Here is a 15,779-nt window from a genome sequence, read left to right on the forward strand (position 1 = left end):
CACAGGTCTGAAGTACCTCAGTATTTGGGTCTTTATCTGCCGGCGATAAATGGTCCAGGACTCAGGTCCATACAACAGCACTGTGAGGATGACTGCCTTATATACTGCCACTTTTGTGTCCAGCCGAATGCCGTGCTCATCCCATATTCTCTTGGACAGTCGACCGATGGCAAAACTAGCTTTTGCGATGCGGGCACTGATGTCTGCAGTCATATCAGCTGCGAGAATGCTAGCAGAATTTGTCAATGGCCGTCAGCACTGCCTCACCTGCAATAATTTCCGGTGGATTGGATTTTAACTTGTTCACCGCTTGAAGCATGACTTCTGTCTTCTTTAGACTGACAGTGAGCCCAAACCTAGAAGCTGCAGTTTGAAAACAATCGAATCGTGACTGAGCTTCGGTAAGGGTGTGCGCCATCGGTGCGCAATCATCTGCATACAGGAGGTCACGCAGAATTGCTGAATGTATGAGCCTGAAGACACAGCCATCACAGAACTGGATTGGAATGCCCATGTCACAGTCCTTAAAAGCCACGGACAGCATCATGGAAAAAAGCACCTTAAATACACAAAGGCTGCATCCAAAATCGCATACTTCCCTACTATATAGTAGGCGAAAAACAGTATGAGACAAAAGTATATCCGAAATCACGGTACTCCCAGTAGGAAAACAGTACCACAACTCAGCAACACAACTGACGCCGGTAGGTCATGTGATAATGACAACAAGGCGGTTGTTGTATGTTCAGATTACATTCATACTACACACACTCATACTATAGAACATACTCATGAAGTAATTACTTGTTCAAAATAAGTACCTACTCAAGAGAGTATGTGATTACGGACGCAGTCAATAACTAATGCCTAACAAGATACACCTGAGGGTAATTAAGATGATAAACCAATGACAAGGAGAATCACCTGACAAGACAAACCAATGAAAACATAACCACTTGAGGGAAACAGGGAATCACATGACATGAACATTAACCAATAAACAGGAACTAAAACCCAAACAGACATGACAGAAAAATGTCTCTTTTTTTCCTGCAAAATACCACAAGTTTAGCTAGGCTAATTGACTAAACAAAACTCAAATGGACTCTGACTCAGTCAAACGTACCAGAGGCTATTAGCTCTGTCTTATCACAAACAGTGCCGGCCCAGACATGATAAGCAAAACATTTTTGCCAAATAGAAAACGCACATCTCATAAAATTCCAATCTCAGTGATCCTGTGTGTTTATTTACTCAGAGAAGAACAAGGCATAACAAGGCACAGCAATTTGAAATCAGTTTGGCTTTATTGATCCCATCACAGAATGGCAATTTTATAAGCAGTGGTAGGACAACTTGATTCATATTCCAATCAAGAGAATGGATTCCACCTCATGATTTAGCTACATGTCTAATTTCAAGCTAAAAGAGTTTTCTGAGGTAGTGCAGCTGTTAACAATGCCCCGCTACACAACGAGAAATCGAAATCTCAGTGAAATAGCATTCAGAGTTAGTTTTACGTTCTCAGGGAAGTTATTTTTGGAGGGTAAAAATCTCTCTTTATCTGACATGTAAACACATTTTAAAGCGATTTCTGCTACACACATCCAGAGAAAACCACATTTAAAACCCGAAAGTGCTGCACAAAAACTACGAGGTACAAAAGCGAAACCATGTCCCAAACGCAAAACAGCGACTGGGAGGAAAATTCATGCGTCTTGGCAGATACATCCACCATGAGCAGCACAAAACAAAGCAAAACACTCCAAATTTTTCCATAGCTCCGGTGCAAAACTGAGGCTCGCTTAAGACTCAAATTGGCAGCAAACAAGCAAAGGATTAGATTCACCGTGGCAAAACAAACACAAACTTGTGACTGGCCAAAACACAAGATAAAATCTTCTAAGACAAAATGTAAATATTTGCAATTGCAACAGATGTGGTCTATTAAGTGCAATATGTTAAAATCTCAAATATGCTGCACTCTGCAAATATAAAGACGTTCCGCTCTCCCGGAAATAATGTATGCTGTCTGGGAAGATTCATATCTCATTACCGGGAGGAGTGACAGAATGCGGAATGTACTCGGGTACTGAATTAATGCAAACAAAACATGCTTAAATGTGCTGTTTGCTTTGCCGTCGCAGTTGCCATATTGCGCATACTGTCTTCACAGTACACATCACAGCTGATTCCCTATGGCAAATATGCCTCTTATCTCGGGCTCTAGCAATCTCTGTACTTTGTTGTGCTCAACGCACTTCAGTGACTCCGTCAATAGGCGGTAGAGGTGAAATGTCATTTTGAGTCTATTTATTCTATTATTTTTGTGAGCCCTGCATTTCTGCCAGAACATTTTGCAGCGGATGGCCATTTCATTGTGCTTGTGTGGCAGACAGTTCTGACAGGGCTGTCTTTGGTGTACAAGCAGCTCTATTTGACCATTGCCTTGCTGGTTCAAAAGTATATTCTTCTGTTCATGTATAATTACACTGTCACAAGGACACCTTAATATACTGTGTAAAATAAGATACAAGAGAGGACTGTACAGTCACAATGAATGACAGTTTCTTTCTTTGTCAATCTGTTTTTCAAGTTTCACTACAAATAAGAAACTATATATGCATTGCCCAGCCAAAATAAAATAAAATAAAAAAGTGGCTGTTTGGATTTAAATAGGCAAATGCTTAAGAGTCTATGACTGGATCAATATTGCAGTGATTATTATGTTTCTTGCATGTTATATGTTTGGCAACAGTTCTTCTAACCCTAACTGATGGAGTGTGTAGCTTTTCATTTCTTAAACAACCATGTAGGAAGACACATCATGGCCATATTCCAGGATGATAATGTCAAGATTCATCAGGCTCAGATTATGAGAGAATGGTTGGGAGGAACATGAAGAATCATTTTCACACATGAATCCAGAGCTTAAATTCATTGAGAGTCTTTGGGATGTGCTGGAGGAGACTTTACAGAGTGCTGGACTCTTGCTCTGACAATACAAGATCTTGACCAAAAAAATGATGAACCTCTTGATGGAAATAAATGTTAATTCCAGTTTTTGGTCAAGATCTTGTATTGACAAAGCTATACACTCCATCAATTAGGGTTAGAAGAACTGTTGCCAAACATGTAACAATCTAGAAACATAATGATCCAATCATAGACTCTTAAGCGTTTGCCTATTTAAATCCAAACAGACACTTTCTTGGCTGGGCATTGTGTTTGCCACTTTCAAAGTCACTTGAATTACCTTTCTTCCCCATTCTGATGCTCAGATTGAACTTCAGCAGATCGTCTTGATCATGTCTACATGCCTAGATGCATTGAGTTGCTGCCATGTGATTCTCTGATTAGATATTTGCATTAAAAAGCAGTGTACCTAATAAAGTTAGTATATATATAAAGTTTTTTTTTTTTTGTATGTTAATGAGAATTTGGGGAGACATGCACTTTTCTGTCATGAAAATAAAATAACAGTCATAATACTAAAATATCAAGGGTACTAAAAATGTACTTTCTATATATTACATTATGCAAAATAATTTTCTTTTGGTTTTGTGGTGAAACATGACCTATCCCAGAATGATATTTCTTCCAAGATAAAGAAACTGGAAATCTCATCAAAACGTCCCCAGACTATATATAACTTCAACATCATTAGAGGCAAAACCAATTGTACGGCCAAATATGTAATCTCAGAGTACAATCAACTTGAACAATTTGAGAAGCAGTCTCATTACTTTGCTCAGTCATTCAGAAACATTGCTTTCCTTCATTGTCACTTTGTAAACAGCAATTACCTAAATTATCGATTGATAACCTGACAGCAAAGCAGTTGAACAACAAAATTGCTTTTCAATGCCAGTACTCATATCAGATAGACAAAAGTCTATTTTTAATTGATAAAAACCCAAAACAACAACTTCTTCCCATGCATTCCTTTTCCACTTTGATTGTCCAAGTGTATTGAATTTACAGTAAAGAGAAGCTCTTTGGGGCGACATCCGATCAACCGAATAGGCAGAAAGATGCTGGCAAGGTCTTGTTTACTTGAATCCAAGCTAGTAACAAGGAAAGAACAAATGATTTTGTGTTGAAAGTTTGTTTGCGTTCCAGGCCTGCTGTGAATGTGGGCTGCTGGGCTGCTGTTCCTAATGAAGGTTTACAGGGAGAGACATGTGACGCTTCTTCAGCCTTGGAGGAACATCGCTTCCCTTAAATAGATTCACCTTAAAAGACATCTACTCCCATGTGACGAAATTAAATTAATATGCGCTGATTTTATATAGAGCAACCAGCATGAAAAGCAAGGCGAAAAATGAAATATTGAAACATGTTTCATGGAGTCTAAAGAAATGTTCCACTGATTTGCTATTCGTAAAGCTTTATGTCTCACTGTGGATCTTTATTACACATATTTCCAATTCAGTATCACATTAAAGACAAGTGAACCAAGAAATTATACTAGGAACCTATTATGCATGAAACTAGGTACGGCATTTTTTGAGAAGAATAGATGGCGAATACATTGCAAGCTTCTGCTCCTCATGTGAAGGCAAGAGCAAAAATAATTCACACTGATAATTAGTTAAAGCAAGCATTACTGCTGCTCATATAACACGGGGGCCTTCTAGCTTACCACCAAGTAACCACCCAGAACACCCTAGCAACTGCATACTAATGCATTTTTCTTTGGAAAATGTACAAACCTAGTCGCCATTGCACTAATTCAGCTGAATATGACACATTTTGGAAGCAGCATTTCAACTTTTCCCATCCATAAAGGGCCATTTCTCCGTGCTTCCTCAGTGCATTTTTGATTTGCTGTTAAACAAATCTCCACAAGGGTAAAAGGAAAACACTTAGAAACGACTGTGACAGCTTTAGCACATGGCGTCATCTAAACACACTCAGCGCCGCAACGATTTGAAGATTTTATTCAGCGTGCTTCAGATCTTTCATGCCGCTTTTGAAATGCAAAACGAAAAGTGTAGCTGTCACGTTTGAGGAGTAATGGAAACACTTCTTCACTCTGCACAGTTTCTCAGTGGTTGTAGAAAATAATTTGGGTAGCACTTTATTTCAATGGTCCACTTTACACATTCTTCTAACTGTAAGTAATTTTGCGACTACATTTCATCCGTCATTAGAGTGTTAGTTTGTCTGCTTAAAGGGAACCTATTATGCCCCTTTTTACAAGATGTACTGTAATATCAGTCTCAGATGTCCCCAGAATGTGTCTGTGTAGTTTCAGGTCAAAATACCCCACAGATCATTTTTGAGTGGAAGGAAAAACATGCTGTTTTCGTGCTTGTATCTTTAAATGCAAATGAGCTGCTGCTCCCCGCGCCCCATTTCCAGAAGAGGGCGGAGCCTGTACAGCTCATGCCTCAGATACTCCACACCAAAAACTAAGCATCTGTTTGGTTTTGATTATTATCTCTCTCACGTGACATTGCAGTTCTTCATCATCATGAAAGTTTATTATATGTATGTGTTTTTATCAGTCTAAACTTCTGATATATGGATTTCTGAGCGCTGAAGCAAGTTCTCTTTCACGTCTTATTGTGCTTAAACTATCAAATATTCCCAAGGTTATTTCAAAAACACACAAAGTTCACATAAACACAGTCACATAAACACTCACTGCTCTGAATAACCTTAGTAGCTTTTATAAGAAGACATTCTTACTTGAGTGCTGCTGTTAAATGCTCTGGCGAGGAGATAAACATGGCGGACTGTGTACAGCTCACTGAGGGCGGGGTCTATGCTAATAGGGCGGAGTCTGTCAGCCGTTGTGGGCGGGGCCTGGGCAATGTGACGTCACATTGAATAGAATCTGCAAACACTTATTCTGAGAAACTGCATATGATTTATGGGGATAAAAAAAAAAAAAAGGAGTGGGTGGATTTTTACCATTATAGGGTGGTTGTGTACACACACTGCCAACACACATTTATGTTGAAACACCATGTAAAAGTGAATTTTGCTAACACTTATAATATCTGCTAACACCTTTATTTTGATGCTACCTAACAGATATTCTACTGACTATAAGTCACTTTGCAACTACGTCAACTTATTCTACTAACCCGAACCCTAACACCTAACAGTCTACTAATACTCTAATTTGAGTTAGTTGACATGTACTGTAGATCCAAAGTTACTTATAGTTAGTAGAATGTCTAAAGGGATATATCAAAATAAGCTGTAACCATCAGTTGTTCTAACAATAAATAATAATTTGTGTTACATTTTTCCATCTAAAATGTCATCATGGATACCTCTAATTAAGAGCACTGACATTTACAAAAACACAACTACTAACATTTACAGTGACTACAGGGCATGTGCTTTTGTATGAGGCTAATAATCATTAAAGGAACACGCCGACTTTTTGGGACTTTGGCTTATTCACAGTATCCCCCAGAGTTAGATAAGTCCATACATACCATTTTCATCTCCGTGCGTGCCGTAACTCTGTCTGACTCTAGAGCCCTGCACGGGGCAAAACATCCAGCCCTAACCGAGACCTGGCCCATGGTGTTCAAGCCCTAATCCGGCCCCAGCCCGAAAACGTCTGCAATTTTTCAGCCCGAACCCGACCCGAGACCAACATCAATATCACTTTGAGCTCTCTCTGACGCGCACTGTCTCTGCTAGACGCACACACAAGATGCACACACATACACACACACACGCTACTAGGTAAAATTTTATTATCGGCCTCAAACATAACTACCACCACCGACAATTATGCCCACAAATATTAATACAGACTGTCCATTACAGAGAAGCATAAGCATGCAGTAAAGAATATTATATAGCCAAATGTGATCCAGCAGTAAATAAAGATTTACAGTATACCTTTTTTTGATGTCAAGTAACTTTACTGAAGAACAGCGTTTCAAAGAACTCTTCGCCAACTGGCTAACGTTAAATAATAATAAAAATATAATAAAGAAAAAAAAATCTGTTGAACTGAGTATAGGCTCATTCACTGTTTATTCGCGATCATTGTGAAGAAAAAGAATAGCATCCACTGTTGAAGGCTTCAGGCTCGGTAATCAAATCAAAACTCTTTCAAAATGCAGCTTTTCCTGAAGTATTGGGAACTTTTAGTAAATCCTTACGCTCTAACTTCTCCCTGATGCTCTGCATGGTCAACTGTCACCTAATGCATTGCACTCGCTTGATCGCATATTGCGTCGCATATTTATAATATTATCAATATAACAATATTTCATACAGTAGCCTGCGCTCTGCGCGCATATTATGGTCACGATGAAAGGAGAAAAGCTAAATGAGCCCGAGTCCGACCCAATCTGTAAAAAAATAAAATAAAAATTGACCCGACTGCTCCCAATAAGTGACAAAATAACGCCAACATTTTCCTATTTACATGTTGTGATTTGTATAGTCACAGCGTGTACGAATAACATGGTCACATATTCTCAGAAGGTGAAGCACTGCTACTTGGGCGGAGGGATTTGCTCACAGCGCCTGAGAAGCCCCGTGGTGAGGAGCAGAGTTCGCTCAGAGTTGAAGTAAATCACTCCACAGAAGTAGCAGTGCTTCGCCTTCTGAGAATATAGTTCCCAGTATGTATACGGTTAGAAGATGGTTGTCTCATGTGACCTTGTTATTCGTACACACTGTGACTATACAAATCACAACATGTAAATAGGAAAATGTTGGCGTTATTTTGTCACTTATTGGGAGCAGTATGCTAGCTGGAGCCATTTACCTCCAGTCTTTGTGCTAAGCTAGGCTAGCGGTGGGTGCGTCAGGCAGAATTACGGCACGCACGGAGATGAAAAAGGTATGTATGGACTTATCTAACTCTGGGGGATACAGTGAATAAGCTAAAGTCCCAAAAAGTCGGCGTGTTCTTTTAACCAAACAGTCAATGTCAATGATTATCCAATAGGTCAACTGGTTATATTTTTTTTTTGTGAAAAAAAAAACGTAAGATGCTGTGCTGCATCAATTGATATTCAGTCAAACATAAAACAATGGCAGCCTAAAAAAAGCCTAAATCTAAATTATTTGGTTTTAAGTCATTGCTAAATCAACCAAAATACATTCATTTATAACAACACTCAAACTCATCTTTATGCATTTTTCTCTTGTTGAGAAGGTTTTTATTTTTATTTTTTTGTAAAATCAAAATGGCAGCTAACACCTTTACATGTTTGAAAATGACACTGTAATTTGCATATGACATTATAGACAGTCTTGAATAATTTTCTAGATGCTTTGTAAGGGATTCTCTTAGGACTACTGTGCCCCTCGATTTATTAGGATTGCTAAAATCCATCTTCTTTCTCCCCCAACACTATGCATCTTCAATGCAGGGTTGAAGAAATGAAGTGCTGTTGCTAGAACGATGTAATCTATTATTTATTTATTCACTCATTTTCTTAACGCCTGTGCTCTTATCAGTGCAGACACCTCATTAGTACGTGATCGCCGCTAACGTAACACCGTAACGCAGAGATTCGTGCCTCCTTTACCACAAACCCACCCCACCTTGACACTTGGGTTTGATTGGCTGCCTATGTGTAGATCCCAATGGCAGTCAGTGCAGTGAAGCAATATGAGGTCTGTTTGTTAATGAGACCACACTGCAGAGGTTGAGGAGAGCTTTAGAAATCCACACGGCTGCTGAGGTTACCACATCACAACAGCACTGAAGTCAACGCGTGAGAAAAGCAAATGCTGGAGTATATGTGAGTATTTGTGTTCAGACAAGTAAAAATGTTACATATATACATTCACAGTATAAGGGCTTGCTGGATATCACGGTCAGTTGTCAGACGGCAGACATCTGTATTTCTTATCTACTTAGTTCGCCCAAAAATTAAGATTCTGTCATAATTTCTATATCTTACATACTTAGTTCACCCAAAAATGAAAATTATGTTATAATTTACTAACCCTCAAGTTGTTGCCGCCCGTTCTCATCCCAAGGCGTCATATACTGACGCTTTTGACATTTCGTCTACATCGAACGCACATGGCACCCTTTAGCGTCAATATGAGACGCCGATAGATATGGGCCAGAAGGCGCCTCCTAGCGGTCTAACCCTACCCCAGACCTAAACCTACCCATAACCGAACAAAGCTCTGTGCGTGTCATATTGACGCTAAAGGGTGCCATGTGCGTTCGATGTAGACGAAATGTCAAAAGCGTCAGTATATGACGCCCTAGGATGAGAATGCGTTGGTTGTTCCAAACCCAAAAGAAGGTATTTTGAAGAATGTCAGTAACCAAGCAGTTGATGGACACATTTTTTTTTTTCATACTATGGAAGTCGATGGGGTCCAACTGTTTGTTTTCCAACATTCTTCAAAATATCATCTTTTGTGTTCAGCAGAAGAAAGAAACTCATTTTTAGATGAACTGTTCCTTTAAAGCTCATATACTACAAAGTGTGATTTTGGTCGATCTGACATTTGTAGACCTTGCCTATTAACAAAGAAAATCCTTGAAAATTGGTTGTGTATGTATAGCTATTTCTAAATGTATTAGCCAACGGAAATGACTAGCCAATGGAAATGGTCATTTCACCTAAGAGTGGTCATTTGTCCTCCTTTTAAGATCATCACAATTTTAAACTTTATCCAATGATATATAATTAATAAATATATGAATAAATATGTAGGCTAATATTAAGTGATGAACATTTTATACAAAATATTGTCAATGTAAACTGTTTTTGCTCAATTTTACCCACAAAAAAAACAGTTGCCCATCCAATCAACAGACTTGTGTTTTGTTCCTCAATAAATCAGCCGTTTAGAACGAATAAATTGAATGAATAAATCAATGACTCAACAGTGGCTTGCTGCCACTTACTGGTGGTTTTAGTTTCATTTTTAAAGTATCTTTTTTTTTTTTCAAGTTTCATATTTTCCAATATTTTCATATTTAAAAACTTAATTGCGTATTATTATTTATGCGGCTGTAATTGCTCTGTAAATGCATTCATAGTTCAACAGTCTGTGTAAATACTTCTAAAAATCATCCCTTAATGGAAAAGTTCATTTGTGTCACTGCTTATGTTTTTGGGATTATTTTCATCCTGTTTTTATCCTGGCTTCCTTTTTGGTGTTATAGAAACGCCCATCCTATTTCACATAGAGTCAGTTCCAACCACTTTGCCAGAAATAATTCTGTGCATACTGAATTCCATTACTATATATATATATATATATATATACAGGTGCTGGTCATAAAATTAGAATATCATCACAAAGTTGATTTATTTCAAGAATTCAATTTAACAGGTGAAACTAATATATTATATAGACTCATTACATGCAAAGTGAGATATTTCAAGCCTTTATTTGTTATAATTTTGATGATTATGGCTTACAGCTTATGAAACCCACGAAATCAAAATCCCAGAAAATTAGAATATTACATGAAATCACACAGTAATTACACAGTGATACCATGGTCATTGAGCCAGGTTTTGGTTCTTTTGGCAGTGTGGGCAGGTGCAAATCCTGCTGGAAAATGAAGGAAGCATGAAGTGCTCTGAAAATGTCCTGGTAGACGGCTGCGTTGACTCTGGATTTAATAAAGCACAGTGGACCAAAGTCCTCTTTTCTGATGAGAGCAAATTTTGCATTTCATTTGGAAACCAAGGTCTCAGAGTCTGGAGGAAGAATGGAGAGGCACACAATCCAAGATGCTTGAAGTCCAGTGTGAAGTTTCCACAGTCTGTGTTGGTCATCGGCTGGTGTTGGTCCACTGTGCTGTCCACTCAACGCAGCCGTCTACCAGGACATGTTCAGAGCACTTCATGCTTCCTTCAGCAGACAAGCTTTATGGAGATGCTGACTTTATTTTCCAGCAGGATTTGCACCTGCCCACACTGCCAAAAGAACCAAAACCTGGTTCAATGACCATGGTATCACTGTGTAATCACTGTGTGATTTCATGTAATATTCAAATTTTATTCGTGGGTTTCATAAGCTGTAAGCCATAATCATCAAAATAATAACAAATAAAGGCTTGAAATATCTCACTTTGCATGTAATGAGTCTATATAATATATTAGTTTCACCTGTTAATAAGTTGAAAACTTTTTGATGATATTCTAATTTTATGACCAGCACCTATATATATATATATATATATATATATATATATATATACATATATATATATAATTGTTAGTATATATAATAGTGAGTGTTGAAAGTCTGGTGGGAAATATTAATAACAAAAGTCTCAAATAACAAAATATTTTGTTTCTGTCTCTCCAACAATTCCATGAAAATCTCAGGTTGTGTAATCTTGCATGCCATCTTTCTCACACCTATCTGTACTTCTACAGTGCTGGGGTTATTCAGCGTTGCCAAGGGAACTTGCTTTTGAATTCAAAGTGATTTTGACTCAGAAATACTGACAGACTGTGCCCACAAAGCACTTCTATCACCGAATGCTCATCCTCTTATTGCAACACTTTCACTCGCAAATCAGACTGGACAAGCATGGATGCCGCAAAAGAACTGTCATAATTACAAAGCGATTCGATCACAAAAACATCAAAGCAGAAACACAAAACGACTTGTCATGTACTAAGCAAGCGTAACGGCGAATCCATCCACGGCAACTGAGGGGAAAAGCAAGAATTTTGACAAATATCAGAAGTTTCTGTTGCTTATAAGGACCTGAAACTATGAAATCCTCTCCCACGGTCCCTCCCTGACCTCTCCACCCTATCCCAACTCCAAACCCCGGTCAAAACACATCTCTGAGTGTTAACACACACTCTGGCTTCTGAATCTAACCCTGTCTGTTCTGTTCTTGAATTTTTGTTTTGCTCTTATATTGTCTGTCACCGTATGCCTCGCTCTGTGCTACTGTATGTTATTATATCATTATTAAGCTATTCCATCAGTACCGATACATTTCATTTGAGCTCCACGGTGAGGCATGATGTTAGTAGGTTGTGCACTAACTGGATCATTACAGTAAAGATTATGAGATAATATATGGGGTAATAGAAACTCTTCACTGCAGAACACCCTATTAGATACAGTGGTTCTCCACTAGATCTAATGCTGCATTGAGCTGAAATCTATCACAGTAGTGACTGGTTTATTACCAATGGACAAGGATGATAATTAACACGGAATTTCCACCAACGGACAATTATTCCTCTCCGTCTCGTTCAGTTCAGTGATATGTTGCAGCGTTGAAGCAATAAAGCTCATAGTACTCACATGCATGAGTGACAGAGAAACTGTTGGATGACTCCAGGTTATCTACGTTGTAATTGAGATGGAAGGGTTTCTCAGTCGTGTTCTGGTTGGTGTTGTAGAGCTGCACAGCGAATCTGAAAGCGCTGTGTTCTTGCACGGTGGAACGCATGAAGAGTCCACCTTTATGAAGACCAAAACAGCAATGAATCAAAGATGATGCACAGATTTCATGCATACAAAGACTGTATGAATATAAAACAGCTGGTTTAAATCAGCACTATAGAGTGTCAAATCCTTTTAGACACATTCGTGGACTCAGTTTGATTCGCATCCATTCGTAGGAAGGAACTTTCTCTCAAGTTTATGAGAAGAGATTGATAGCTGACATGCATGCAGATTAATATAAACCTAAACATTTCACGTAAACAATCATAATCGTTTTATTAGTTATGCCTATTGTGTTTGGTATCATTTGTGATGATTCCTTAGATTGTATTAGTGGTGCAACTCAATACAGCAAGCAATACGTCTTCGTTTAACCCATGTATACATGCATATACGCATATTCATCGAAACCAGACATCGACACAGAAATAGCGATAAAAGAAGGCAAGCATATCCGGACGGACTCACCGATGTTGATCTGATTGGGAAAGCCAGCGAGAGATGTGCCGAATAGCCATAACAAAAAAAGCAGCGCGCTTTGAGCCATTTTATCTCCTGCCTCAAAAAAAAATCAAGCCTCATAAAACGAACTGTTTGAGGAGAATCATAAACGCACAAATCCAGCCGTGAGTGAAGCGGAGCGACTCATGGAGAACAATTCTTCTGCATGTGGGGAGAGAGAGAGAGAAAGACAGACTGAGAGAAAGAGAGCGAGAGAGGGGGAGATGGAGAGAGAGAGAGAGATGGAGAGGGACTGGTGCTGAAGATGGTCGAGGCGACTGAGAGCATCATATTCAGAGTGAGCGCGAGCGGCTCCTCCAATTGGACCAGCAGGGCGATATTGATCAAACTTGAACTGACGTTGAAGAAGAAGGAGATTTGGTAACACTTTCTATGAAGCCTGTATACAATTAGTGCATGCATTATAAAGCTTATTAAAATGCATTATAATACGTTTTTTTCATGAATGACCGTAACCACATTTATAATGCATTATAATACTTAAACATGAATAAAATAAAGGAAATGCGTTTTAATGCGCATTATACACAATTTCAGAAACGTTGTAACCGTAAGGTTGATATGTTATTGTATACTCACCGACTGACGCAAACTTTTAAAGAATATGATGAATTGTGATGTAACCCATCTGGTGTTGGTCATGTGTTGCAGAATTATGCTGTACTGTTTAAAGATAAAAACCATGACTAGGTAAGAAATGTAATAAATTCTAGGTCAGGTTATCTATTCATGAGAATATGCATCATGATTATGACATGATCAAAAGGAAGCGGCGGAAAACCACCAGCCTCAAGGCGACCAATGTCATGATAAATGACCTCAGCAGCTGCATGTCAATGGTTCATGCGGTTTATTTAACACATGCAATTACCTTAATTAAAAACACAACGTTTTGATATATTAGGTGTGTTCATTTCCTAACGCTCAATGTAATCTATATAGCCAGTGACGCGACCGACACTGCAGTTCTGCGCTCTCGCGAACTCAAAGTTTGTTTCATTGAACTGCAGATCAGGTGTCGCGTGGAAGGAAGACTGTATGCTATTGTTTTTGGGAGGCGATGACGCGTAACATGAAACCCCTTAAATGTAGCTCCATCGATCGCTTTGTTATAGCGTCATTGAAAGCGATTGGATGAACAACGGCGTGAGATCATATTTGATTCGCACGCGTTATTCCGTTTAAATAAATAACACGGCGGTTTCGATGAGTGTTTTTAAAAGTTGAGCTGTGGACACGCCGTCTTAAAACGCGACACCGACGCGCAAACCACAGAGACGCAACGCAACGGCCGTTTGACGCGTGTTTGCACAGATCACTCGTTTCTTTCAACCCCAATTAAAACACGGCAGACGCGTACTGTGAACGCCACTTTAGGAGAAACTACTAAACATAATCCCGAATTAAGTGAATGCACGAATGCATATGGACTCAGCAGAGAGAGAGAGAAAGAGAGAGAGAGCCGTATATTGTTACGTTGACCCTTTTACACTGCAGCTATTATTGAGCAGGGCTGCTGTCCATGGTGCTGAATTACTGTCAAATGAAATGCGATTTCCTATAGGCTATTGTTGATTAATGAAGTGAACAGTTCCCCAACTTTAAGTATTACTGTGTTCAATACTGTGTATTTACTTGAGTGAGTGACTGCTGTGTAAGTCTGTGTAACTGCATGCGACTTTGCCCTGTCCCAACCAATAAATAAAGAACTAAACATTGCAAAGCTATATTTAAACATTCATCTAATATAGAATTACAATATCATTTATATTCTATAAACATTATTTGAGACTCTTTGAGATTTTTAACTAAAGGCACGTACAGCCTTGCATTGCCTATCCTCCGTGTATTTTTGTCAGTCGGAAGAACAATTCAAGGATGACAGTTCCATTTATCGTGGGCTGTAAAGCTCTACCAAAATTGAGTTTTTAATTGCACTGCAGACAGACAAGGCTTTAGCTATTGACACTAAAATTGGCTTGTGCCCCCAGTGCAGCATTGCAAGGGAAACGTCATTGCAAGTTCCCTTCAACAGCAATTCTGCAATCAGTGTGCTCACCAAAACGAGTATAAAGAAGATGATAGTTAATTTCAAAGCAGAGAAGTTAATTCCCCAACATCTCCTAAGACCATGTACAGTTTTACAAAATGGTTCAATAAAACGAATAAAAAATAAAAATAAAACTACAGTATGTAGAGATTCTTTTGTCTGTGTGAAAACAAATCGTGAAGCTTCTGAACCTGGCTGGTTGTTTATTGAATGAGATGCATTTGACAGGTGATGTCTTGTGTGGTCATGAAGGTGAGGGTCCAGCACACACTCTTTCATACATTAATGTGTCGCGTGGAGAAGCAAATGAGACCCCTGCATTGATTTTTCTGGGACTGTCATCATTGTCATCTACTTAATGAACACTAGGTCATTCGCCTTACCATCCTCATCATATAAAAACTGATCCCATAATCATTAAAGGTTAGAGTTTCATTGCTGCACTAAGGCAATAAAGAACAATTGATTAGATTTGAAGATATAGAAATACATGTGTTTTATGAATTATTTACAGTCTAATGAAAAGAACTGGGAATCATAAAAGAAAAGTTCTGTCGACCAATGAAGAATACCTGTAATTCATCTAGTGGGAAATGCTATTTTATTATGATGTTATAATAAAATAGCATATTATAATAGCATGTTATTTTAAAATAACTCCAGTTGGGTTCCTAATATTGTTTCGAAGGTCTACAATAGGTTTACATGCATTACCTCTTTTCTCACAGTGTCTGAAACGGTTCAATCAAGGATTTGGTTTCTCTTAACCCCTCCTTTCAAAGAGCCTGCTCTGCTCTGATTGGTCAGATGGCCC

General features: G+C 38.6%; 1 protein-coding gene across 4 annotated transcripts in view; it reads right to left on the reverse strand.

Annotated features, from left to right (window-relative positions):
* Positions 1–13,189, reverse strand: part of gria3b (glutamate receptor, ionotropic, AMPA 3b) — a 153,034-nt gene extending 139,845 nt beyond the window's left edge. For all 4 annotated transcript variants that reach the window (XR_014629767.1, XM_084429998.1, XM_084429997.1 and 1 more), the window contains exons 1-2: positions 12,862–13,189; positions 12,250–12,408 (exon numbers count right to left, since the gene is read on the reverse strand). Coding sequence is in view for 3 of the 4 variants with exons in the window: in XM_084429998.1 (XP_084286124.1) it covers positions 12,250–12,408; positions 12,862–12,940 (238 nt within the window). In the remaining variant the exon portion in view is untranslated. The remainder of the gene's footprint in view (positions 1–12,249; positions 12,409–12,861) is intronic.
* Positions 13,190–15,779: the final 2,590 nt, after the last annotated feature.

This window comes from Rutilus rutilus (genome assembly GCF_951802725.1).
Source record: "Rutilus rutilus genome assembly, chromosome: 14".
Classification (NCBI taxonomy): domain Eukaryota; kingdom Metazoa; phylum Chordata; class Actinopteri; order Cypriniformes; family Leuciscidae; genus Rutilus; species Rutilus rutilus.